At 47.3% G+C, this 27846-nt stretch overlaps 1 protein-coding gene across 1 annotated transcript; it reads right to left on the bottom strand.

Annotated features, from left to right (window-relative positions):
• Positions 1 to 1977: 1977 nt before the first annotated feature.
• LOC146176598 (membrane metallo-endopeptidase-like 1) lies at positions 1978 to 23254 on the bottom strand. The gene is made up of 5 exons (XM_084581337.1): positions 23132 to 23254; positions 18375 to 18600; positions 13569 to 13750; positions 2095 to 4036; positions 1978 to 1988 (listed from the first exon to the last, which is right to left on the bottom strand). Exons 2-5 carry the CDS (start codon positions 18379 to 18381, stop codon positions 1978 to 1980), a joined length of 2142 nt encoding a protein of 713 aa, XP_084437463.1. The 5' UTR covers positions 18382 to 18600; positions 23132 to 23254.
• Positions 23255 to 27846: the final 4592 nt, after the last annotated feature.

The following is a 27846-nucleotide window of genomic DNA, read 5'->3' as shown; positions in this document are numbered from 1 at the left end:
CCAACTTGGGTCTCGTTTCATCGGACGGTTAAGTCAGACTGTCTGCCAGGACCCTTGCATTCACGTCACCCCTATAGGCCACTAAGGCACGTTCATACGGCTTGGTTAAAGCGAGGCTTTATATGTGGGCTTAGGAAGAAGAAAAAGAGAAGAACACTCGGTCACCCACAGATAATGCTTTCGCTCAATATTTGGTTCAGCGGCGTTGAACTCTTGTAACATTTATTTTTCATTTGTTTGCAGTCTTCCCGAAACTAAGCTGCATAACTGGGGATTTGGAAAATTATTAATTAAAGGTATAGTGAATAAAAAAATCGCCGCCGGGATTTCTAGCGCTGAGAGTGACCAAAACAACACACTTTATGAAAATAAATGAGCGGATAGTAAGTATTTTAAGGAAAATGTCTCAAATCGCCACACCTAGCAGCCTCCTGTGAAAGCTCTGACAAAACCGGATATCACGTCACTTGTACCTGCCTCCCTCATGCCCCCACCGCGAGCGATCGCACCCGCTGATTTTTCCCTTCCTCCGTGGCACTCAGGATTCACAAAGCGCGTGGACGGACGTGTTTTATTAAAATGCAGCATGTCCTAAAACTGCTGCTCGTGTTCCTACGGGACAACGAACACAACGCGCAGCTTTAAACCACGCGCAACCGGTCCTTTGACTGGTCCCCACCACCACACAACTCATCCTTCCCTCCCAGCGCTCAACATCTGAGGGTCGCACCTGTGGTTATAAACACTTAGGTTATAGGCGCTTAGTGAGGCTGAGGCGGCAAACGGTGATATTTTTACAAAGAAAGCGACGCTCACTGAAAGGCATAAGTTAAAGCAGACGTCGCATCATTGAAATGGGTTTCGCACCAGATATCCCAAGTCTGATTTCTAACTCCTCAACGCGCAGAGAGATACAGTGGATCGCACATCGAACAAAAATAGGAAAAATCTGGCTTTGCGACAATGAAGGACACACACTGATACACATACCCAAATTGATAAGCAAAGTGTAGCTTATACGAGACAAAGAAGGCCCCTTTATTGCAAGTTTGTGCTCTAACTGTCATTGGCGCTACAGCCGCCATGACAGCTACTCACTACTCAGATGAAAGCACCTGCCGAAAGCTTCCGCATGCGCACTACCTTCGTTGCGGTCTTAAAATGTCATTGACAATTTCAAATATGATACTGACATTTCCCTTGCTGTACACATGTATATTTTGACCTTGTACCAAGCATACACACAAGCACATTGCCAGGGATGAGAGTACACCGAGGGCACACCACTTTCAAGTACAAAATCTTGCTATTCCTGTTTCTTCACGTGTGTGACTTAGCGGGGGTAACGTTCCCCAATGCGACAGCGCGGAACAAGGTCCTCTTGGGTTTGTTTACAGGGAACATATAGGGACACACTGCACTGTACTAGAAACCTGGTGGTTAGATGCGACTAATTCTTACAGAAAATGCCACACATAGAATTTCGCATGACACATTTCCCAATGACACAGTAAAATATACGCAAAACGGCTTCATATAAAAAAGTTCGCAACTAAAAGCAACTGCGTAGGACATTTCCCCATGACACAGTAAAAAGATACCTCAACGGTTTCATATAAAAAAAAAATTCATCTCAACTAAAAGCAACTGCACAACCGGCATTGAAATATGCGATAACCGCAGCACGAATGAAGCGAACATTGTGTAACATCGCAGCTGAGAGCACTATTTTTTGAATGCACTGCAAAAAAAAAAAAAACAAAAAAAACATAGGTTTCTCACATAACAGAGAACATAGTGGAAGTTCCTTGAACGTTGTAAGATCCTTTAAACAGAAGATTGCTCAATTGTTTCACTTGCACAAAACAAGGGAATAGCTGCTCCGACCGCGATGCATCAAATCAAAGAGCACTTCCAGAGAGGTGCGATCCTAAGTGCCCTCGGTTCGTCAGATGTAGTGACACATGTCCAAAGGTTTCACAGTGGATCTGTTTGCACATGCGAAAGCTTTAAGAAAAGGGGCAAACTTACTGAATGCCGTCGTACTGACACAATTATGGACGCCGCCGGCAACGACACCGTCATAACACTCGCCGCGGCATGTGGTCATAAAGAAGAGCTGGTTAACGCTGTATAATTCGAGGCCTTTCAGAGGAAGATCTGTGGCTTCATCTCGAAAGCGAACGTACGCTGAATAAGCAATGTCAACGGCTTGCAACTCCGGAAACAGCCGATTGTGGCGCTCGGCACGAGGACACCAAAGAGGGCAGGGTATGCTTTTTGGGACAAAGCGGCTGCTTTTGTTAGCGTGCGAAGGGATTTGACCGTCTTTCAGCAGGCACAACATTGTGTTGATAGCGTAAAGCAATTCTCTGGCATACATGTATCCAAGGCCCGCATAGACCATCGCGCTCGTGCCGCTAGGGTAGTAATACGGTGGCGCAAGAAGTGCCATGGACATCGATATCACGTCCAGGCCAGGGATATATCGGCCCAGCGACTCTGCGTCCAACCTAAACACGCTAATCGCTTCAGCATACTCATTTTTGCTCATAACTCTCTGCACGCGCTCTCGGGCATGAATCCATTCACTAAAGAAGCTCCCCGAATTGTTTGAAGGTGGCCCATAGAACGTCTCTAGTTCTTCGACGGTTTCGAGGCCTTTGCCAGGCCAGAAGACTGGTCTTGTTTGACCGAGCATATGAGTGAGCGCTGCCTTCGTTGCTGGGTTCAATCTGGATGATTCACGCACTTTTAGCAAGGTGACCTCTTCGATGTTGCGCAGCACGCTATTAATGAAGCTTAGCTCGTCAGTTGGAATACTCGCCTTGAAAAGAGCCGCTAGAAGAGGGCCGTACGATGCGTCTAGGTGGAAGACGCAAACTGCACTATGGAACGACGGCCACTGTGGATGCGTCTTGGCTATCGTGAAGAGCGAGTCACTGGTTAGGAGGCCCATAGTTTGCACGAACCACCAAGATATGTGGAACCAGATCTCTTTGGATGTGTACGCTCTGAAGATGGTGTCGATCGCCAGCAGAATCGTTTCGCTTGCTAGGAGCAAGCTATCACTTGCCAGCGAATTAATGAGGACAGACTGCAGCGCTACCTCCCAGTCCACATTTAAGTTACCGATCGATGCGAGCCCTCGCATCGGCAAAACTTTGGGCACGTTGTATCGGACATAGGAGGTTGCGCTGATGTTGCCAAAAACGTCATTTTGCATCTTTTCACTGTTCCGAAGGAATGTTTCGAATGCAGGGGCGCTTGGCCGTTTGCTGAATATCAAATTGATGAACGCGTCCACGTAGTACGAGTAGCCATTTTCTCTGAGCGTAATTTCATCTTGAATCTGCCTAAAGACTGCCGCCGGTGGCGATGGGCTCAGGACAACCTGAACACGTTGTGGTCTTTCCAAATTCGGCAAGAGGTCGACGTGAAACCATAAGGGTAGCCCCCAGAGCACGGCCAGCTCTACTAGCGCCCGTATAGGTCTCCAGGACGGGACCATTTCTTCCTCCCAGTCCCGAGTCGGCCACGCGAAGATGCGACCATCGACAAACTTGATCAATTCCTGCACGTTGTCGCTGCCCTCGTGGCTTCTCTCCCTTTTCAAACAGCTCTGCATCAACTTCTGTGGGCTCTCCAGTACGGTGGTCGTTACACCCGCCTGTATGCTGAGCCTGTGTATGCGTAGGAGCCAATTGGCTATGGCCTCTCCGCGCACGCTGAGCACTAAGTCGCGGTATTTTCGGGTCCATCCTGAGCAAACAAAGCGGCCGAAGTTGAAGCACAGCTCTGTTCCCAGGGTCAGGTTGACCGTTAGGACGTACGCATGTTCCACGCAGCCAACTGTCGAGCAGACGCTTTTCCTGTCACTTGGGGCGCCATTAGAGTTCCGCTTCAACAAGGCTATCAAAACTGCAGCGGCAACAACGAGAGCCGCTGCAAAAACGCAAATCACGATGATCGCCTTGGCAGCCTTTCGTTCTTTAACTTCGGATGGTGGTCTACTGATCTTCGTTTCGGTGGTAGGCTGCAACCATTAGAAGCAGAAATAGAGAGAAACTTAGAATCACTTGGAAAAGGCGCAATAATATGGTAATAAGCACATCTATGGCAATAAAGTGTTTTCTAGCGTTATTGCACGAATATACCATGAAGCAGAAACGACTGGTTAAAGTTCTGCACATGATATCAGCACGAGTTTAAGAGCTTTCGATAGTATTATCGCCAATCAACCACTCCACGGTGTGGCGACGAAGTGCATTACCGAGGTTATAAATTGGTAAATTGTTAATTGTTTTATAGGAAACGAAAGGCGCTGTATCTGTTGCAGTGACACCTCTACCGCGCAGGGAGCGAAGGGAGAAAGGTGTGAGCGAAAGCGGAATGAGGATTCGCAATGGAGTGCTACAGAACAATTTAGGGGGGAGAGGGTGGCTGTTCCTGGCCCTGCGGGGCTGGGACGGTAGGTCAACGCCGCTTGTGGCGGGGGCTAGCCAGCCATCGAACTTCTATCTGTTGTAGGCCGTCATTGCACTCGCCACAGCTTAGGTATAGTGCTTTAGGTATAGCTTAGGTATAGGCAGTTTGGTTGGCGCAGTGGTTACGGCGCTCGGCTACTGTTCCCAAGGGCGCGGGATCGAATGCCGGTCTCGGCGATCGCTTGTCGATGGGGCGAAAAGCAAGGTGCCCGTGTGCTGTGCAATGTCAGTGCACGCTAAAGAACCCCAGGTGGTCGAAATTTCCGCAGTCCTCCACTACGCGTCTCTCATAGCCTGGGTCGCTTTGGGACGTTAAACCCCACAAACCAAAGCAACCAGAATCTCCAAGAGTACTAGAGCTTAGTTGGTGGACGACAGCTGCTGCGGCACGCGTCTCCATCTTCTTTTATGCGAAGCATACTAGCCGCACAACCGAGCTCTTCCTTGCTGCGCCGCGCGCGGCCGCGTAGCTACCACTTGACCTACATCGGCGCACCACGTGATATGACGTCACAACAGCTGTGAAAGCTGGGGCTCAACTCGTGCGCTCGCTTGCGGACGCGCAGCCTCCGCCAGCGGCCTAACTCCCGCTCCTACCGCTAGGAGATACTGACGTCAGGCAATTGTACAAAAGGCGACGCACTCGAGTCAGTTGAGCAGCGGGATTTCGGCCAGGGAGAGGGGTAATATCTTGTTTATGAATGGCTAACCAGGTATAGCCAGGTAATGTTTAATTTAAGCCAGACCAATTTTTCTTCCTTTCTTTCTTTCCTTCTTTCTTTCTTTCTTTCTTTCTTTCTTTCTTTCTTTCTTTCTTTCTTTCTTTCTTTCTACTTTCTTTCTTTTGTCCGCACGAGGCAGCAAAGGTGGCTCAGCTACAGAGCCAGTAGCAGGCCCATGCATTTTATTTTCCTTCTTCCTACAGCCACAACAACAACAACAATTTTGACCAAGTGAGGATATTTAACGTGCGCTGACATCGCACAGCACAATAAAATTAAAGATGAATTATCTCTGCTATGCCTGGATATATGTAGCGAAAAGCAGTGACTACCTCGAGATCAGACAGTTTATTTCTCCAGTCTTCTGCGCCGTTCGCCAGCAGCTAAACCACGACCTACCGTGAGCTAAACTCTCCTTGGCTTCCATGTCGAGCGCGTCTATGTTCACGCCCTCCTTCAGACCTTAAAAGATCAGTACGTCACTACAACCCCCTCTTCCCCCCTCCCTTCTTACACCGGTTCTCCCAACCCTACCCTTGATGAGGAAATCTCTTCAGCTGAAGTCAGGGCGGCGATGCACCGCCTCAGGACGACATCAGCTCCGGGGACGGACCGAGTCACAAATAAGATGCTTCGTAACTTGGATGACCCGTCTGTAGATGCGGTCACGGACCTCTTCAACCAATGCTGGCGCACGGGAACCCTTCCGGCCCAGTGGACACACGCCCGTATCACATTTATCCCTAAACCCGGCAAACCACTCGACATCAAGAATCTCCGACCCATATCTCTAACTTCCTGCCTTGGCAAACTCTTTGAACATGTTGTGCTGGCACGCCTCCAGAACCACATAGATGACCACAACCTCTTCCCTGACACAATGGTCGGCTTCCGGCCACATCTCTCCACGCAGGATGTTATGCTGCAACTGTCAGAAGATGTCCTTCACACCCGCCACGCAAAGCGCACCCGAGCAATTCTCGCCCTATATCTCACAAAGGCCTTTGATAATGTCCGTCACGCAGCCATTTTAGATGCTCTCTCATCGCTTCAAGTCGGCTCGCGTGTCCACCAGTACATATCCGCCTTTCTTAGTCATCGCACAGCAGAAATCACCATCGGCTCGCTTTCATCTCCATCTTTCAAACTCGGTAGCATTGGCACCCCACAGGGTTCTGTCCTCTCTCCACTGCTTTTTAATATTACCCTTATCCCCATGGCACACGCCCTCAACCAAATCCCTGCCCTGTCCCACTCCTTATACGCCGATGATATTACACTGTGGACCACCACAGGTAGCATTGGCGCCATGGAAGATACATTACAGGCCGGAGCAGACATTGTTGTATCTTTTGCCGCAAATGTCGGCTTGGCTTGTTCCCCTACCAAATCGGAGCTTCTCATACTCCGACCTCCTAGGTGTCGTACAGACAAAGGCCCTCCTCCCCCCATCTTCTTGACAATTGACAACACCCGGATACCAGAAGTGGACAACATCAGGATTCTTGGTATTCTGATACAAAACAATGGCAAGAATACCGCAACCATCACTAAGCTGACGGTGATGGTTCATCAAACAATCCGCCTCATACGCCGCATAGCCAATCGCCATCGCGGCATGCGCGAGCATGACCTCAGACGCCTGGTACAGGCATTTGTCCTGAGCCGTGTTGTGTACTCGCTCCCCTACCTTTTCCTCACGCGGGTGGAGGAAGACAAGGTTAACGCCCTTATCCGACAGGCGTACAAGGCCGCCCTCAACTTACCCCGCTACACTTCCAATGAACGCCTTCTTCACATGGGCATCCATAACTCCCTAGCTGAGCTCACACCGCTCAGCCCAGTTGGAGCGATTATCATCTACCCTCACCGGCCGGAACATCCTTGCTTGCATCCATCTCTCACCTCCCGGTCACTGCTCTACACAACATACACTTCCCCCTGCGATACACCGCGTTCTTAAGGTGTATCCCCTGCCAAAGAATATTCACCCAGAGCACCATGTCGATCGCCGCAAGGCACGCGCAGAAGCTTTTCACAAAAACTATGGCTTCCAGCCAGAGACCGTTTACGTAGACGCTGCCTCATACCCCTCCCGCCCAGCGTTCGCCCTCAGCGCTGTTTCCAACTCTTTGCAACTGGTCGCGGCCGGTACAACTTTTGCCTCCACTTCCCTGGAGGCGGAGGAGGCGGCGGTTGCCCTCGCCATAGCTACCACCCGAGCCACAACCATCTTTAGCGATTCTAAATCCGCCGTACGGAACTTCGCCCGCTGTCGGATCTCTACCCCAGCCTTCCGGTTCCTCGCCTCCCTCTCCCCACCCGAACACCCTATTCAACTAATATGGGTGTCCGCTCACACGGGTCACCCAGGCAACGAAGCAGCTCACTCTTTTGCTCGAGGATACGTCAGCCGAGCAGGGACTGCCACTGCCTGGGGAGATGCTCGCGAGCGCATGGTATCCTATCACGAAATCTCTCTCCATTACCGTGATCAACGAACTATCTACCCTCCTCCTCATAAATCTATGACTAAGCTACAACAGGTGACGTGGCGCCAGCTTCAGTCCCGTACATTCCCATCCCCCGCTTTCTTATCTTTGATCCATCCAGGACTGTTCTCGCCGCAGTGCACCCTGTGTGGGGCACCTAAAGCTGATTTTGAGCATATTATGATCAAATGCTCGGAATTCCACCCTCCAGCCACTTGGCAACTCTCCGACCTCGAGCGATGGGAGGCTGCGGTGTCCAGCTCTGACCCGGCCGTTCAAAAGCGGCTGACAGACTGGGCTTTGGGTGTCGCTGGGAAGCACCAGCTTCCGGCCACAACACGCAGCCAAGAGCCGACCCGTCATTAGAATGTAATCCCTTAAGGCTCCCAAATATAAAGTTTTTCACCACCACCACCACCATGTTCACCGGCGTTCACAGGAATGCAAAGGTGCAGCATCTGTCACTCGCGGAAGGAAAGAAGCGCAGCCCGGCCGCGTTGGAACGCACTCGTTCCCGCTTGGTCCTCATAACTGACGGCAAATGGGTGACGTCACATCCTTGAAGTCACCCTAATTGAGTGATTTAAGTATATTTTAGTCGATTTCTAAATATTCTCTGTGTTGTGGCGTTCGAGGAAGCGCCAAACGAAAGGCGCTGCACGGACACTGGGATGGAACACCCGGCGGGGTCATCTTCGTATTTGCGTGAGGTGACGAATGAATTAATGAAAACTTTATTTCCACCGAAAAGGAGCCCTTCATCTCGCTCCCCCGGCCAACACCACCCCGGCACGCAGGCTGGGGGGAGGGGGGGGGGGGGGCTAGGAGGGCCCCGCAGGCTGAGGTCCAGGTGAGGTTACAAGAACTCTTCACGGCCTCAGCCGCCAGGCGGGTCGCGTGAAGCTGAACGGTGGGATCTCCGCTCCGCGGCCAAACATCCCAGGCTTCTCCACTGTCAATGCCGGCGCCTGGGGAATCGGCGCATTGCCATATTATATGATCTAGCGTGCCTTTTTGGCCGCAAGTTTTACATTTAGAATCTTCTTCCTCTCCGGTCTGTGGAAAGAAAACCCAGACAGGGCAGATGTATTTACCGGCTTGTAATCGCCTCCAGATGCGTGCTTCATTGTTAGTGAGAGACCGATCTGGGGGAGGGAGCACTTTTGGAACTAGTTTGTAAGATTCAGTGATCTCATTATATGTGATAGCGCAATCTTTAATTCCCTTGCATTCAGGCTGCTCTACCGCTGCCCGGTGGTAGAGATCTCGCGCCAGCAGGTGCGCAGCTTCGTTACCAGGGACAGACTCGTGTGCTGGTATCCATATGATGGATATGGTTCTAGTAACGGGATTTGTGAGAATTTTTTTGGCTTCCTCTGATATCTGTCCTTTTGCGAAAAATCCAGACAGCCGCTTTGCTCTCGCTGATTATAGTTTCGGCCTGTGTGCCAGTGCATGCGAGCGCTATTGCGACCTTTTTAGCTGTGCACAGCTAATGTCACGGGTGCGTGTCGAGGCCGCAATTTTAGGTGCACCTTCTCCATTTACTACATCCGAGACGGCTGCTCCGTGTCGTCCGCATGATGCGTCTACATAAGCAACTTCCTCGACTGCTTTGTGTTTCATTCTTTCAGCTATGGCTTTGGCTCTGTGTTCTCTGCGTTCTTTGTTGTAGTCAAGGCGCACGCTTTCGAGATAAGTTTGGTTTGGTTTGGTTTGTGGGGTTTTAACGTCCCAAAGCGACTAGGCTATGAGAGACGTCGTAGTGGAGGACTCTGGATATTTCGACCACCTGGTACCAGTATGTGTTCTCTTATTTTGGGTGGGATAGATGTTTTGTTTGTGGGGCTCTCTCTGATTGTAGTCCGACCCAGTCTAGGATGGTTCTGCCTGTCTCCGCCTGACATATGTTTTCCCCTTGAGCGGTTCTGACTACTTCAGTGAGCTCTTACCATGTGTTATGAATCCCCAATTTCTCTCGCTTCTCTGTTGACGTCGAGATAGGAAGGCCTAGTGCGCGTTTAGCGCATTTTCGAATTATGACGCCGATTCTTTCACGTTCTCTGTTTTTGAAATGAGAAAAGGTGTGGCATAACATATGCGACTGATGATGTAGGCCTGTGTCATTTTGCGTAGACTGCGCTCCCTGAAACCTTGTCTTCTAAGCGCTATACTCTTCTGAAAGTGCCCGTAACTTTGGCTGCGTAGTTCTCTAACGTTTTGATGGTGTTTGTGTTCTGTCCTCTTGTTTGAAGGACCATTATCGTTCCACGACGTGATTTTCGATTGTGCACGGGCTCAAGTAGCGCTCTCTGCGCTGCCTAATCCCGCGTCAGACGCTGAATGTTGCGATGCCACTATTTCTGTCAAACCTCTTGTCGCCTAAAGTACTGATGTCCCTGCGTGCTCATCCGTATTGTGCCGCTCTCCTGTGACTATTCGCAAGTAGGTGTCGTCATCACGCCGCCTCATATTTTTCTTCGTCGTCACTGTCTGCCCTATGCTCTGCTCACCATCTCAACTAATCTCACCTCATAATGGGTCTCGAACCCGTTTTCGAGCCCCTTCGCTTTACGCCGCGGCGAATGCATCGGTACCGAGCAGCTATTCGACCTTGTTGTCAGCCCAGACCACACTGGATCACCACGGCTCGTCATGAATGCTCTCAGCCCACCTCCTCCAACGCCCGCTCCATCGTCGACCGACCTACTCCTCTGCTGCATTGACACCTCTCTTCCTCCACATCAGCGTTCATCGTTATCACTCATACCTAACCATGTTTACTCAATCGGAGGAGCTTCTTGTGCTCCTCCGATTGAGTAAACATGGTTAGGTATGAGTGATAATGACCAAAATGACTATGCATGAGTCAGCATGAGTACAGCACGACCAATATGCCAAACGACGATCCGATGGTCGTACCCAGTCGGAAAAAACTACAGCAAATTTTATATTGTTACGACAGAATTTCTGTGCGGTTTCTGACAGAAAACTTGTGACAACAGAACGTTCTGTTGTAACATCAGAAATTTTTGTAGTTACAACATAAAATGCTACAGAACTACAGACAACGGAAATATACTACAGAAAAACTACAGAACTACAGAAATGTACTACAGAACTAAAGAAAAATTTGACGTTTACGCCAGAACTATAAAATATTTTGTCGTATTTTGAACGCGGTTCTTTATTTTTTTTTTCGATTGGGTTATAACTGACGTAATGAGAAAGCATGCTTTGTTATGAGTGGCAATGACTAAAATAACTAGGCACGACTCAGCATTACTACGGAACGAGCAGTATGTCAAATGACTTCAAATGGCCGTTGAGTAAATATGCTCAACTGTGAGTGGTAATGACTACAATGACTAGGCATCACTCAGCATGACTACCCAACGCCCACACGGGGCACAGTAAAGGAAGAGACTGCACAGGACAGGGCTTGTTCTGTATAGTCTCTTCCTTCAGCGTGCTCGTCTTTGCGCTTTAGTTTCCATTATGAATATTTACCAACGTGCTCAACTTTTTGCCCTCCATCGCATAAGGTGTCGGAACTCAGGCACCGAAATTAAATTACTGGTCATAACCAAGCAATAGCCGGTACCTTAGGAGTGCATTTAAACCGCAATGAACACAACGACCCAGCAGCTACGCTGTAGGAATAGTGAAAAACGACGAAGAGCCGAGAGCACGTGTTATGGAAACTACGCAGTCAGGTAAACTTATTTCGTTGATGGTATACCAATGGTGAGCGACTACGGTTGGGGAAAAAAAGTTACCTTTTGAGTTTGATACGTCCTCCAATTTGTTATGCATACTCACGTGTATTAAGATCCAAGCCATTTTCCAATACATGTATGTCAATGGTGGAATCATGTTGGTGGAGGTGCCCAGCAAAGGCTATCGAAGGCTAAGGGGCCGCTAACATTTTTTGCGGCGTGGTCACAGTAGATGCCCTTGTTGTTGGCAATTTGCGGGAGTGAAGTTCCAAATTGCCTTACCCCACCAGTGTTCCCCGCATACGCTGTCAATTGATACATGTGGGTTATTAAGAAGAAAACTCTATGGCAGGAGATTAAGTAGTGATGGGAACCCAGCCTGCTCTCGCCAAAACCAAGACCCTCGCTCTCGGCCTGCATTTCACCGTATTTCCCTTGTCGCAAAGCACTGCCGCTGGTTTATTTTTTAGTCATTACCGAATTTCTCCACACTAGGCGGTCCCACAAGTGCCCACAAAACTATTGTAGCCGTAATATAAACAGTTTCTCAGCGTGAATGTTTTCTGTGGTCCATGCTAAATTTGTTTTTGTGCCATTAGAAACGACTGGAAGCATTCTTCAAACGAAGCACGTTCGGTCAGACTTCGGTAAAAGATAATCATATAAAAGATGGGAAAATTCGGCACTATTGAATTACTTGGATACGAAATCTGATTCACATAGAGCAACCAGCTCCTGAGTCTAACGAAAGCGTTGATCTTCTGTCACACTTCAGGACATCCTATCGTGTATCATCACAGTACGTACTCTATGACTTGCAAATGAAACTTAGGGCGTAAAAGGTAAGCGTTCTTTAAACTTTCTGAAAAATAGTTGTGGTCATCATGATGACCGCGAGGTCTAGGGAAGATATACGCACTTCCATGCGCCACTTTCTCGACCAGTCTACTCTTTCGTGGCAACGCTTATCACGCCGTTACCTTAGAACAGTGCGAGTTTCCTAATGATGCGCGTAGTATTAGCATCGCGAAGCATAACTGCTTCAACAAGAAAACTGGCTTACGAAGTTCCAATTCTTTTACTCAACCAGCTAACCATCAGAACGCCGGTAGCTTGTATTACCAACGAAAAACTAACCTACGGAGTTTGGCAAAGACGAGCATGGCTGCTGCAGCTTATGCACATCCAAAATGAGGCGGGTGTGCAGGGAGGTAATACCGAGTCTGCTGCGAAGTTTCTTAAACAACTGTCATACCTCTCTCTCTCTCTCTGCACACGTATTCTAACGACGATGGTAACCATTCTAATAAGCTTCCTAGTAGTCTGCAGCTGCAACGTAGAAGAGGGACATGGTTAGGTTATTTTTTTTAAATAGAAGTGGTTGGGGACCTGTACCAGGATATGCTCGTCGCTACCATAAGACAAACTTAGAACATATTCATACCAGCAACTTTCGGTCGATCACATGCCGCAATAGGAATTTGTGTAGTACAAAGTTTAATTCAAAAGTTTTTTTTCTCCACGCGCTAGAAGAAGACACTTTTCATTGTACATCATAACATTTTACGATATCCAAGAGTTGCTAAGACATAAAAGTTGCCTCTCCACCAAGAAAGGTCGACGTGGCACTCCTGCATCATTTTATGGCTATAGGTGCCCGGAAGAAAAAGAAATTATCTTTAAACTGTGCAGGAAGATTATATTGAGAGGACAGGCCACGACACCATTGACTGCGAAGCCTCTCGTCGAATAGAAATTTCCGTCCCTCCGTATGAGCCCCGAGACAGGTCTCTTCTCTCCGGACTGCCACAACATCCCTTGCCATCAATCACGTCGATAGCATTCGACCATAAAACAAGCTTAGCAATTACACATGGCTACCCTCCAACCTCGCGCAATGAATCTAGAATGCCTCTCCCTTTCCGCCTTTATATCTTATTCACTGTCCAATGGCATTTCAAAAGAGGGTTCGTTAATTTAGTGTTGCTTATGGCACAAGCCCCCATTGGAGCACACGATACCACTGCATAGCTACCACGACGTACTCTCTGCGTTCTGCTCGTATCAGAGATGCGCTTTATACATTGCGTGTGTCTCGAGCATGCATTTACGGCTCGTTCGTCGCACGGCACTTCGTCATGGACTCACCGGGTGCCGGTATTTGGCCCAACGTTGAAGTCCTAGCCAGGTGTCCTGGGCCGACTTGGAGGAGGCTTGGGCCGTACTAGAGAACCACGTTCCTGGAAGAGTCTCATCGTGGGAGGTCATTTTTGTAGCCCCCGACATCGCCACTTGGATTTCGGAGTGTGGTCGATTTTCGTCCGCTGAAGCTGCACAAGTAAAAAGATCGTGTTCCAAAGAGCTATATAATTTTGTCAATTTGCAAAGGCGAGACAATATTTACATTTATTATCTCTGTTTTAGTTCTTCAATATAACCGTGCATTGTACTGGCTATTATGTTCAGTAAATGATAAGCAGCGTTGTATAAAGCACTCAAGTGATGTTGCGTGGTAAAAAAAATTACGAGGGAATTTAGTGACTAAAGTAATGAAAGGCGAAAGCTTGAGTGGCGCATTCGGCTACGCAACTGGCGCTGATAATTAATTAGTCATTAGGTAAGTAACTGAGTAATAACCCAATTACTAAGCCATAAATCAGTTAATAACGAATTACTTAAGCAGTCGTTATTTAGTAATTTTTCATTAATTGCCATATGGCCATATAAGACAGGCATTCGTGCATACTGTGATGGTGCTCTGTGATTAGTCGGGACCTCTATGACGCCATCCCTTATCGGCCAATCAGAGTCGCCGCAAAAGCGGGACACCTTTTGTCCATTACAGCATGAGCCAATAAATGCTTTCGCCTTAATAATATTCGATGGGTACGCTTAACACAGCCATGTTGGAATGTTGCGTGGCCGGTTTTTTTTTTTTTTTTTACTGAGGCTTTTTCCACGAGGTGGTTCATGTGAGCGGTTGGTTGTGCACAATTACCAGGCTACAGGCACACGTTCAAAACTTCGAGTGGCACTGCGATTAAAGGAGGCGAATCACACTGTGGCAGGTGTTTAATCTCCGTTTTGTACTCGCATTTGTCACGTCCTTATTGCCCTGGCTGCTAAACTATCTCGCTGCGGCCTCTCATTTATACAGCGTACTGGCTATAGTGTCGTTACGCCGGCTGTTTCCACATTAAGGGGGATCAGTCAGATGTCACCACGCTTGCGCCACTTCTCCTGCTCATCTGTCCGGCTGCCTACGAGTCGAAGCCCAAGTAAGTTCACCCGGCTGTCCATGGTCGCCTCGCTCGGATCCGACTCAAGTCAGCGTGGGCAGTTAAAAAGTAATAAATATAATGCTGCCTAGCCCGCACCGCTGAAAGCACTAATGGCTTAAACTAATATAAAAACAAATATGGGCAAAAAAATGTTTTTGCTTTGCAGAAAAAAATCAGAGTACAAAAGGGGAAAAAAATTAGATATAAGTCAGAGCTATGGAGGTGTTTGAAAATTTCATTTTCCTTGTACATGTTTACCCTCTTTTTTCAAATATGGGTTGTCTTCCCGCATGTGTATTTTACTACTGCTCGATAGTTAGCCCTTTGTATGTTCTGGAAAGATGGACTGTGATATATTCAATAACATCAATGTAGAACTACTACACTTGCATGCAGACTGACTATTACTGAATGAAAGAAGAGGCCATGGTTAAGTTATACACTCATAATTTGATTACTTTCCTATGGTGTCTTGTTGATTCCTCCTAATCGCATGACAACGCGTTTTCATTCGTACTATAATACCCAATGCTATTTTGGTCAATATAACTACATTTTTACAAAGATGATGAGATTTTTTACTGTTCCTTTTACGGACCCTCAGGGGGACAACCATGATCGCCGACGCAATTTTGCCTTCTTGAATAAGGAATTAATGCTTTAGCGTCAAAAAGTAATAATGAAGCAGGTACTGAGATTCAAGGTCTAAAAACTGAAATATTGGTTTTTCAAAAAGCAACGGCGAGAAGTCACCTCGGTCTTATATAACGGTCATTATCGCCATCAGAAGCGGCGCGAAGCAGCATGTTGAGGTAATGCTAAATAAATGGCTCAGTAAGCCATTTAAAGATCCACTGCACCAACTGTGTATTGAATAGATGCTGCGGCGACAACCCTAGATGTTCAGCATCCTCACTGTGCAGGGCGGCACCCAGGGCAATGCACTGTGGCACACGGGCGGTCAGGAGAAGCACTTCTCTTCTGACTCGACGCTCGCTTAGTTCCTAGCATAATGCGATGTGATGTACATAAAAAATCTTCCCTGTGAAGTATGTTGAATCGCATTTGTGTTAAGGTATGGATGCCCCTCAGTATTTTCGCCGTTATTTGAATGCTGATCCTCTTTTACAATTTGCAACTTGGTCAAATGGGATGTATTATATTTCACTTTGCACGGTAGTACCTGGGCACACAACTTAAAAAACAGATGCTCTATTTTTCTCTTCATTTGTTCCGTCGAACACCGCTAGAGTTCACTGGACAAGTGGGTGCGCGTCTGTAGATCTTGCATGTATATATCATTCGGCTCGTTCATTGTTTTTTTCCTCGAGTAAATGGATTTTGCGTTTGTGTTCCCGAACTATCTTCGTCTACCTTGACTAAATATTAGTAGGAGCTCGTCTACACATATTTATTCCCTGATGCACTGAGCCATTTTATCCTTGATTTCTTAATATCACACATTCACTAATCTTAACATGGTTCGCCACGTTGTCCTCAAAGTGGATCATCCCGGAAGCCTCAACAATTGTCTTCAGGTTGCGCGTAAAGGTATATGGTGTAGTTATTACATACGTTTCTCTTCGGGGACACTGGAAAACTGCAGTTCGTCATTCTGGCAAGTCACTGCACCTTATCCCTATTATTAAAGCTACTTTCTACTCCCGTTGCCCAGATCTGCACCCACTACCTGTCCTTAGTAAAGGTATTAGCTTACCGCTTCCAGCCACTCAAGGGACCTGAGCGGTGTACACGACACATGGTGGCCCGCAAATTGAAGATGAACCGCCACCGCTCCGCGCTTCGCTCAGAGCGCTCTTCACCATTCTGAAAACCAGCCGCCGCCTGAATGCGTTTATTATTCACCAGAGCTCTTTTCTACAAAGAAATGTAGTCGTAGTCGTGGTCGTTCAAATTTCACGCGCCATATGTCTGGTCTAAAGAACCGCGCCTTCTCCCTGCCCGACACCAATGACACAAACCACATTTCAAACCTCCTTTGCCCACGTCAGGCTCGCGCCATTTGCGGCCTGGTTCCGCCCCATCGCATCTGCACTCGCGTTCAACTACGTAACAATTCGGGACTATAAAATAATAACCTTCTTTACTTGTCCCAGGACGTGTAACAGTTCACCACTAGGCATCTGGACTCACATGTGAACTTCGGGAGGTCATGCTTTGACCCTTCAGAGCCGTGTCCACCAACTCCTTGAGATGTCTTCCACTCCAAGGGCGAGACTCCGGTGCTCCACTGCCACAGGGTATTAGCCGTTTCTTCTCCAGCTGACAGACATTCCCAGTCGGTCAGTTTTCCTCGAACGTTTTGCACCAACCATGCTAGGCCCCATGCTTTCCATATGTTTTGGTAAGCTTCACAACCATGACATCCGTGCTATGAAACCCTTTGGGTCACCGGGTAACTCAGGCTAAGCTATCTCTACGCTCTATTCACAGCGGTGTAGCTTGAAACGTTTCCCATTGGGCCTCAAACCGCTCTTTGAGGCTTTTTCTAGCTACACCCTGTAGGTCCAACTACTGTACCAATGTCCGACCGTAGTACCACCACCAGTCGTAGTTTGGGAATCGGCGCAAACCATTGTTTCCTGTAGCGTGCCCATACTCTGCCTGCTGAGATCACTGTTACACCACTGCAAAGCCTCAAAGGTCATCTCATCTGGTTTATTACATATGTTGCATCCAAAACAGAAAAAGCGGTGGTCACATTTACTTGGAGAAGAAAACCTAGGCGTCGAAAGGGCGTTCAAACTGTGGTCGGTCTACAGAATAGGAGTGCCGACCGTTAATAACACGTTTAGGAGCCGGTTGTACTGTCTACTCAGCTAAGAACGCCATTGTTGGCACCTATTACAAGGGATGGTGCTTCATTTTCGATGCACATACGCCGAGCATCTATCTTGGCTCACCATAATAATCAGCAGCAGCAGCCTGACCATACCCACTGCAGGGCAAAGGCCTCTCCCATATTCCCCCAATTAACCCGATCCTGTGCTAGCTGCGTCCACTTGACCTCCGCAAACTTCTTAACCTCATCCGCCCACCTAACTCCTTGCTGCCCCCGCTACGCTTTCCTTCCCCTGGAATCCAGTTTGTTACCCTAGGCGACCATCGGCTATCCTCTCTTTGCACTACATGTTATGCTCATGCCCGTTTCTTTTTTACTTCTCTGAATATCAGTAACATCTTTTACCCACTCTGCACGCTTTCTATCTCTTAATCTTACCCTTGCAATTTTTCATTCCATAGCCCTCCGCTTTGTCATTAGCTTAAGTAGAAACTTCATCGCTAACCTCCACGTTTCATCCCCTTAGGTGAGTACAGGTAAGATGCGACTGTTGCCTACTTTCCTCGTGAACGATACCGTTAAGCTGCTAGTCATATGTGCGAGTGCTTGCCAAATGCGCTCAATCCATATCTTATTCTGCTTATTTCCCTTTCATGGTCCGAATCTGCGGTTACTACCTGTCCTAAGTAGACATATTCGCCTACTACTTCCAGTGCTTCGCTACCTAACGTAAACTGCTGTTCCTTGCCGAGGCTTTTGGACATTACCTTAGCCTTCTGCATATTGCTTTCCTATCTTGATTACTTGTGCAATAAATCTCCCTATTCTGTGGCTGTCCCGGCAAAGTACAAGAAACACTATGGTACTAACCTGACATCCCCGTTTTCTGGAGTATCTCATTGTGGACTGCTGGGCCTTCTCGTGAAGTTGGTTGCAGGGATAATTCCCTGGATTGCCTGACTGCCGGTGGTGACTCCGGACCACGTACCGCACATTGACGGCCGCTAGCCTCCGGTTCTGGAGCTGGCGTCCAGGTCTCGTCTGCAGCAAGCTGCCAACGTGGAGCTATATGTGGCTCGTCGGAGTGCTGCGAGGACTGCCGACAGAAAAGGATTGCCTTCAATCAGAAAGTGGCACTTTTAACACAGGACCACCCTAAATGTTGCATATTTTCATCTTACACAACTGAAACTACCGAAAATAAAATATAGGCAACAGTATTTTTCTCCACAATCAGAGCTATGCTTCTAGGTATGCGGCCAGAAGTGTTAGAGGCACACTCCGCTATCACCGCAGTGGGCAAGGACATATTTTTAGAGAGATTAACTTTTGGAAGCTCATTCTGCTATGATGGCCTAAGGGGGTTGTCTTTAGGAGATAGGACGTTCCGAAAATTCTACTCGCACCACCCCTAGCCGCCTCTACAGTAATCGACTTGCTCAGCATCAAGAATTGGTGTTCTCGGCTACGGCATGCCACTGAAACGCCGTTTATCACGGAGAATATTCTCATGTATTTTGTTTTCCGGAAAACCTCTTGTCGTCATCTTTAATTAAGGCCCATTTATCATATTAGCTCACAGGTTCGTTAATGTTCATTTCTCATATTAGCTCACACGAAATCCTGCAGAGCAAACAGCGTCCCATATCAAACGGTTCTTAACTATACGGAGGCGTATTTCTCACTGCATGGCGTCAGAATCACACTGACGAATGGTGATATCCTATACAAGGCCATTGCACCAATGAGAGTCATCGGTCACGTTACTATCGTTCGCTGATATTATTCACCATTCTAGCAATACAACCTGAATTATCAACGCCCGTCACATCCGACAAACTGTTGGATCAAGCTGTTTCTTATTCCTATCTCCTTGCCTTATCAGATTGTTAACTCTCGCAATTGCGGCTCAGGCTGAACTATTAAGATTCCTCTGTTGTTTTCGGCATTGTGCGTGTATGGTAAACGAAGGGTCAAAACTGCTCTCCTTTTAAAAGCGGTGATTCGTTAAGCCCTAAAATTCGGAAACATCACGTCAAATTTTACACCCCCTGCAAAGCGACCATCACGCCACTGGTGGCGGAGTTGAAAGTAAATCCGGGAGCGGGAGGCCGGCCACGTCGTCTGCTAGCCGTGTGTTTCTATGCATTCCTAGCGTCATGTGTTAGGTTCCCGCGGCGTTTGCATCGTTGCATAAACAGCATCCGCTCCCTGTACACGGTGACAGAACCAACGGGGAATCTAGAGCAATAGTTTTTCCTTGGGTATGCATGGTCTAAAGCAATAAAAATTGCGCTCGAGATTGTATTTACTCCTGCCAGCTCGGCAATCAATACGACCGAGTGCGCACTGTTCGAGTGCACTTCACGTTAATAAGTCACCTGTCATTGCTGTCTTATATTTCGATATGAAATCACTTCAATCAATATCGGCCTATTATCGGGAATTTTCTGACTACTGTTACCATTCGCAGTTAGGCACAGGAAAAGATATGTTGGTTGGTGCGTAAAATTTAATAGTTCCTTCACTTAGTGCAGTGCTGCGTATTTTTGTGGTGGTTAATTTTTGAAGTGATGCTTGTTAGGAAGCTGCGTCTCTATATTTTGTGCTTTTGCCTGAGCGCATAAGCTTTGCGAAGCGGAGGTTGTAAACGCTCGCTTTTCTCGGGGTTCACCCATTTCCGACTGTATACGCTATCAAACGTGTCATTGCCACGACCGAATCCGTCAGGGGCTAAGCCCCTCGAGGATGCTTTAAACATCGAGGACTTATTTAAGTATCGCCTGTTAAAATCAGAACACCACTGCTTTGTCGGACCTCGTTCGCATCGCGATTTCAGTTGGTCCACCTTTATTCAGATTGAACCAGAGAGCATTCGCGAAATATGAGCGTGTGTGTGTGTCTATCAGCACTAAAGTCCTGGGTTCGACTTCTACCCCTTCGAAGTTAGCTCAATTTCCATTTCCGCTCAATTATATCCCTTTAGTTACAGAACTTCCTTGAGAAATGGAGAGTTAATCTGAACATTTCAAAACTTCTGAAATTTCAATCGAGTTTTTTCGTTGCCGGCCAACGACGACGACGCCGAATTTTCTGCGGCAAGGGTCCTTAGCGACACCGCAGTAAAGTGTCAATTAGGCCGATGAAGCAATATGCCTCTAAGATAGCGGTACCGATACGATATAGCGGCGGGGGGCGCGAAATGTCATAGATTGAGGCGTGTCATCATGAACACATATCAAAAGAGCTTGCAAAGCAAAGACAGTGCAAATGAAAAAGAAAAACAGCGATTAACCGATAAAATAATTGATCGGTCAAATCAACATACCCACAGTAAAGCAGGGCTCAAAAATGTAGCTGGTCATTTAGCGCTTGTTCGTAGGAGGCACCTGGAACATGGACGCATTAGTTTCTCCCATATAGCTGCAGATATACGTTTTCGCTTCTAACCTTGACTTATACTTGAGGCCGGTGTAGCGAAAATTGGTAGGAGCAGAAAAACAAAACGTCGCCGCGAACATCGCCAATTCTCGCAGCTACGCACGAGCAGAGGCAACTCGTATCCCGGAAGGATTTTTGAAAACGACCGCTAGGCGGCTTTCAGTAGCGCTCCTATAGACCGTTTTATCATGGGCGCTGCCATTTTGTGTATGTGGCGCCATCTAGCGGCCGATTTGTGAACAACCGCCATGCTGGTATGTTGGGTCCCATCCGCGGAACAGGCGACAAGTAGCGTAAATCGGCATTTTGGAGCTTTCGCGTGCAAATTTTTGCTTTCTGAAAGTACCTAGCTGAAATAAAAAAAGTTTTCAGTAGCAGCGAAGCAATTCGGTCAGAAATGACAAAACAAATTATGCTCCTGATCAGGTCGGCTGAAGGCTACAAGCCTGATTACAATTAGTGTGTAACTTTTATGTAGCACAGAGAGGCGGCGGCTATAGGCAGCTTGCTATAGGCTGCTATAGGTTGCTATAGGCAGTGATGGCAGCTTTCGATCTTTTTATTCTTAAATGATTTCTACAGACGGCTTACCGTAACAATTTGAGGAAAAAAAGAAAGCGAATGTAGCCGTTTCATGTCACGTTTAGGAGTAATGCTAATCGTGCTAGATTTGTTGGGTCAACCAATCATTCATAGACTCTTTACTGCTTGAGCGGCTACTGCGGAAGTTCCCACACCTCCACTGGGGTTCTATTCTTAAATATCCATTATCCATTTTGAATCCATTTACTCTACCCTGGCTACTTTTGTTGGGTGACAGCCAGGCAGGGTGTTCAAGCGTCCACTACCAGGCACTCGGATTTCAGCATTGCCTACATGACTCAACCACCTGTTCGCCGGTATGTGCGGGGAGTGGCAATGACTTGTCAATGGCGGGAGCTGCTATCCTGCGATTTCTCTGACTGGGCGTTAGTTGCGTTTGTCTGACGCTGCCGTCATGCTGACATCCAAATACAAGATAAAATGGTCAATTGATACCTATGAAATAGTGACCTTAAATTATGTCCCATAATGACCTCAACAAAAGTTGCTTTTGTCAACAATTATATAGTCCATTTCTCGTCGCAAGGTTTGCTTACTGCAAGCAATGGCTGCTATTACTATGATCATATTCTCCTTTATTATCGGCACCAAAATCTTACGAGATGCGTGTTTAAAAAAAAAACATATTTTAGCGCTGTTTCACTAAATAAGTTGGCAACCAATTTATTAGTATATCGTTCTCTTCAAGTGGGACAGGTTCTTTCATACTTGCATTAACCTCAGGTGACTGAATCGAAATAGTTCTTTACCTGGCGGCATCTCGTAAATATTTGCCGCATGGAATATCATCCACTTGTTGCCCAAAATCTGCCGTTGTTGCACGGGTATTCAGTTTTTTCGGTCCCTACTCTACAAACACAGTGTTCGTAACTCGCACGAAAGGCTGCCAAAGCAAAACATATTCGGTTGCGGCTTGAAATTCAGAAGCTGCTCGTCTTCGCCCAATTCAGTGAGTTGCAAGTGGAACAGTGTAGAGCAACACACGCGCATACCACCGCTATTAATCTTTTACCTTCTGTTAATCCTCTCCTTTTGGTTTTTTTTTTTTTGTTAATGCAAACAACTGAGTAAAAAAAAAAAAAGATTGCGTTAACCGCGGCAGCTCTTAGCAGCTAAACTGCGGCCCGCGGAAATGAAATGATCAGGGAAATGAAGGAAAGAAAGGGGCGAGAGAAGAAAGAACAGGGAAAGAAAGCACATCGCTCACATCAGCTAATCGGCTTAGATACTTTGCGGCTATTCAAGACACTCAGTGTGCAAAAGACTGCAACGTGTGCCCTTTCTCAGTGCAATGCCCCGCCGCCCCCGCTGCTATCCCCGCGTCCCCACATACCAGACAGGAGGAGCCGCGCAGCGCGTTCCGGTTCGAGGCCATTTTCCTCCTCGCCGCGAAAACGGTCTTATCGAGTACCTACATTCACGAGGCAAGAGACACTCCTCACACAGGATTATATCCTTCTTCCCCAGTTGAATATGACACTCGTCTCATGCTAATATTACTAGCTTTGCAATGCTCACCATTTGGGTACAGTAATTTGGGTGTGCCGATCGAGTGGCTCTGCGGCGACACTTGCTTCACTTACTCCTTTCGTAGTCGATGGAGGTCGTTCTGTTGAGCCACTGGGATTGCCAGGTGCTGGCGCCGACTTCCGCGATGTGTCGCTCGATCGGGTAGATGCGCTGGAAGTCGAGGATGATGGGTGCCGGCGCTGTGGACGCTGGAAAGCTGTTTGTGTCTGTAGAGACCGCCCTGTTGAGCCACCGGGCTGCTCGACCGAAGAATGACTCGGCGCTGGCGCCGAATGCCGCGACGAAGTATCGCTCGATCGGGTAGATACTTTGGAAGACGCGTGCGACGGGCGTCGGCGCTGTCGACGCCGCATGCGGGATGGCGTCTCAGTTGTGGCAGCCTGGGAGTTTTCTGACCCGGACAGAACTGCCGTGGTGGGCATTTCTGGATTTGAGACGAGCGGCGGAGCTTCCAGAGGAGGCGCTTCCGCAGCTGGCGCTTCCGCAGCTGGTGCTTCGGACCGGTCCGGAGGCGAACTTGTTCCTGGGGGCGTCATTCGAAAAGGTGTCAGGTCGGAAGCCAGCGCGCAATGTCTTCTAGACGGCAGAGAAAAAACGCGGTGCTAGCCAGTACGATGCTTCTTCGTTCTGAAGCACGCGGACACGAGGCAGCGACGACTTGCGCGCGCACGCTAGCATGTCTTTCTCTTTATCAATGGACGCTTGGCAGAAAATACCTGTATTTTATCCCATCAGTATCGCTGTTTATTTTCCATCTGGAGTTCTTAGTACGCGCCCTTTAGATTCCTTACTCTCCGTCAGCAGGTCGCAGGTGTTTTTGCTAGGAGACTTGAATTCACACCTTGCCACTTTATGGGACTGGACCTGCGATAATAACCTGAGCTGTGCTAACTCGGGTTGTCCTACTTTCCTCAGGGGCCAATCTCGATCAGTGTTAGATTCAACTTTCCCCACCATGGGAGTACTAGTCTCTACCTAGACTCCTATAGACTGCAAAAAATAGTGATCACCTTCCAGTCAGTTTTGAAATTGTGTGTTCAATGGCTTTGATTGGTAGACTCACTCTCTAATCAATTATCAGAATTTTGACAGATCACTCCCTATCGAGCTAAAATAGTCCCGAATTTCTCTATTCAATGTAGGCCATGAAGCATTTGCTCTTCTATAGATCGAGTGCGGAAGCAATTTGAATTTGTTAGTCCGGAATGGTACATTCATTTCTCCAAGTCCTTGGTGGAACGCAGAATGTACTAGGGTATATAGATGGCGAAAGGCAGCCTGGGAAACCAATTCAAAATCAATTCCCCCAAAATTGGAGTAACGTTTAAACGAACAGTGTCTCGGACAAAGAAAGAATATGATGAACAGCATTATGAGTATTTTTCTCGATCAAAACTCCATGTTTCGCTTCCCGAGATCGATGAATAGGTTGCAATACCTTCCAATACACCCTCAACTATCTTGACACCGGCGAAATTTGTGAATGCATTAGAAGAAATAGGTAGATGTCTGGAGCGTCGCTTTCCTGCGGTTGTTCCCCGTCCTCTCACAGTGGGTAATCATTATGACGACTTTGTTTAGTCTCTCTTCCTGAGCTCTCGCAAATTGGGAATCAATTACCTATTGCCGCTCCTGGTCCCAACTAGATTTACTAGAGCTCGATTTACAAGAGATAGATGATTTACTAGAGCTTGTAAATTACTCTAGTAGGACCGCTTGAATTCCGGATGTCTGGCGTCTATCAAAAGTTGTCCCTATTCTTAAAAAAGCAAAGTCATGGGTTAGTCTTAGATAATATAGATTAATTGCTTTATATATCGAAACTGGCGAAATTGGTGGAACGTGTGCTGTATGGCCGAGTCATGCCTCTCATCACCGAAAAGGCAATGCTGAGTTCCTGATACTTATCTAGAAAGTCATATCCAATTAGCCCACCTTAATCATCAATATGCTGCACTTGTTGCTCTGGACATCAGTAAAGTGTACGACAATGTTGAATATAGGCCCCTGCTGCGTCCACGGAAAGTTGTAAGCTAGCCAAATTACTTTGTTGCATGGGTATCAGCATTCCTGATTGCAGGGAAATATCACTGCTGTCAACGTGGGGTATCCTCACCCAAATTCCAACAAACCTGAGGAGCGCCTAAAGGCGCGGTTTTCTCTCCCGTTCTTTTCAATTTTTTACTCAGTTATACTCCGACCACTCCTGATGTGCTTTTTTTGCAGCAGAGGGCGACTTGCATTCTCTTTAGAGGGTGTTGCAATCATACTTAGATGCCCTTGACCAATGGTTCACGGATATCCACCTAAGCCTTAATGTACCTAAGTGCGCATTGTTAGGTTTGGTTTGGTTTGGCTTGTGGCGTTTAACGTCCTAAAGCGACTCAGGCTATGAGAGACACCGTAATGGAGGACTCTGAAAATTTCGACCGCCTGGGGTTCTTTAACGTGCACTGACATCGCACAGCACACGGGCGCCTGGCTTTTCGCCTTCATAGAAAAGCGGCCGCCGAGGACAGAATTCGATCATTTTCCCATTTCTAATCAGGCTCAGCAAGTTAATATCTCACTAACTTACCGGCATAACGTAATGCCACGGGTGTAGTCTATAAAGTACCTCGGAGTTTCATATGACGCCTCTCTTGGCAGACTCATATAGAGCAAGTTAGAGAAAGGAGGTAGGGCGGTTTGAATGCTTTGTAGGCTTAGCAACCCCAGCTGTGGTATGCGCAGGCACACTCTGTTGATGATAAATAAAATGTTACACGTCCAAGTTTAGAATTTGGCTGTGTCCTGCTTTCTGCAGCCGCTGCATATAAACTCCATCCTCTTCTCTACTGCTACCATCAAAATCTCTCTCTCTCTCTTCTACGCTTAGAGAAAGAAACTCTTCATATCTGTTTGGGACTCCCTGATTTTTTGTCCAACAATGTTTTATATCTTGAAGCACGGTTACCACCTCTTACCTCTAGGTATCGCCTTCTGACACTCCAAACATTCTTAAAATTATGCGATTCGGAGCGATATATGACCAAGTTGATTTTACTTAATCATCCAGGGGAATAGTTTAGTGTAATGGAGTCTCGATTTCAATCTCCTCAAATTTGTTTCGTTGAATCCTTGCAGGGACCATTAAATGTGATACTGTCTGAAATTATTCCGGTGGGATCAATCACATCATTTGTGAATATAATCTCCGATTACATTTATTCACATAATACTAAATTACTACATTTCCACTTGATAAACGACATACTATAGGACTACTTGACGACCTTTCACTCACATGTTATATTTGCGACCGATGCCACGACATGTGAAGAAAAAGCAGGTGTGGGCATTTTCTCTAAGTCCCTTGAGTGCTCTTTTTCCCTCCGTCTTCCAGATTTCACCTCTGTTCATTTTGTGGAGTTCTTAACAGTGGTTCTTGCCCTGTGGAAGTTCCGCAACTCCTTTTCAACGGCTCTAATACTTACAGTCTCTTATCTTCTACACTTCCCTATCTGCGTCTAATGAGTCGCAGTTAGTTCGCACATTTAAATTCCCCATCAACCTTCATGTCCAATCGATTAGGATTGTTTGGGTTACTGGTCACAGGGGCCTTCATTTCAATGAGTCTACTGGTGGTTTAGCGAAAGCCGCCCTGAGTGGTCCGATCTTTGACCTCCTTCCAAACTGTGCGATCCTCACGGCAGCACGTTTTTGTGCCTATATTTTAATGCGAGAATTTGACACCTCGGCGCTTACCCCTGAATGATTCTCACCACCTTCTATTCCTTTGGAGGAGTAACGCCTGGCGTTCTCGAAAACTTGAGGTTTGCTTCACGCGACTTCGTTGTCGTGTCCCTCAGCTAAATATTTACCTTGAGAGGCCTGGGCCCGTATTCCGAGTTTGCGTCGTTATCGAAGTGTCGCTATCTCACGTGACCTCGAGCCATCTGATTGGTCGAAACGCTGGAACCGGGTGTTGCCACTGCGGAATCGGAAGAGGCGGCAACATGTTCCGGAGTTTCCACCATTCAGATGACTCGAGGTCACGTGAGATAGCGACACACCGATAATGACGCAAACTCAGAATACGGGCCTTGCTCTTGCAACCTCTCCTTTGTGCCAATATGGTGGTGAGCCAGAAACAATTTAAATTTTTTTGCTTTTTTGTCGTCGATATACACCGCTGAGAAAGGAGTGGGACAAGGCTGCATACTGTCGCCCTGCCTATTTAACCTATATGCTGAGTGCATCATGAGGAAGGCCGGTCTGGACAAGTCTTCAGCTGGAGTGAAGATTGCTGAAAAACGTATCAGCAACCTTAGATATGCGGAGGATACCACTTTAATGGCAGAAAGTGAAGTGGAACTCAAGAGACTTCTGATGCGCGTACAAGAAGAGAGTGAGAAGTTTGGGCTTAAACTGAACATTAAAAAGACAAATATCATGGCGTATCTTCAAGCTATACTGCATACACACAAAACAAGGACGAGGAAGGTACACAACAAGCGCAGGTACATACTGCGCTTGTTGTGTGCCTTTCTCGTCCTTGTTTTGTGTGTGCGCAGTATACCCTGAAGTCCTGGAGCATCAAGGGGCAAGAAGTGGAAGCTGCGACAGATTTTCTCTTCTTGGGCTCCAAGATTACCCCGGAAGGAGACTGCAGCCACGATATTAGGAGACGCCTGCTTCTGGTAAAGAGAGCCATGGCTAGCATTGACCGCCTAGTATAGAGCAAAGACATTGGACTGCCGACCAAGATCCGTATAACTCGTGCTAT

Source organism: Amblyomma maculatum, chromosome 10 (genome assembly GCF_055883805.1).
Source record: "Amblyomma maculatum isolate TAMU_Amacu chromosome 10, ASM5588380v1, whole genome shotgun sequence".
NCBI classification, from domain to species: Eukaryota; Metazoa; Arthropoda; class Arachnida; order Ixodida; family Ixodidae; genus Amblyomma; species Amblyomma maculatum.
Note: the sequence above shows the minus strand (reverse complement) of the source record. Positions and strands in the feature narration are given on the sequence as shown.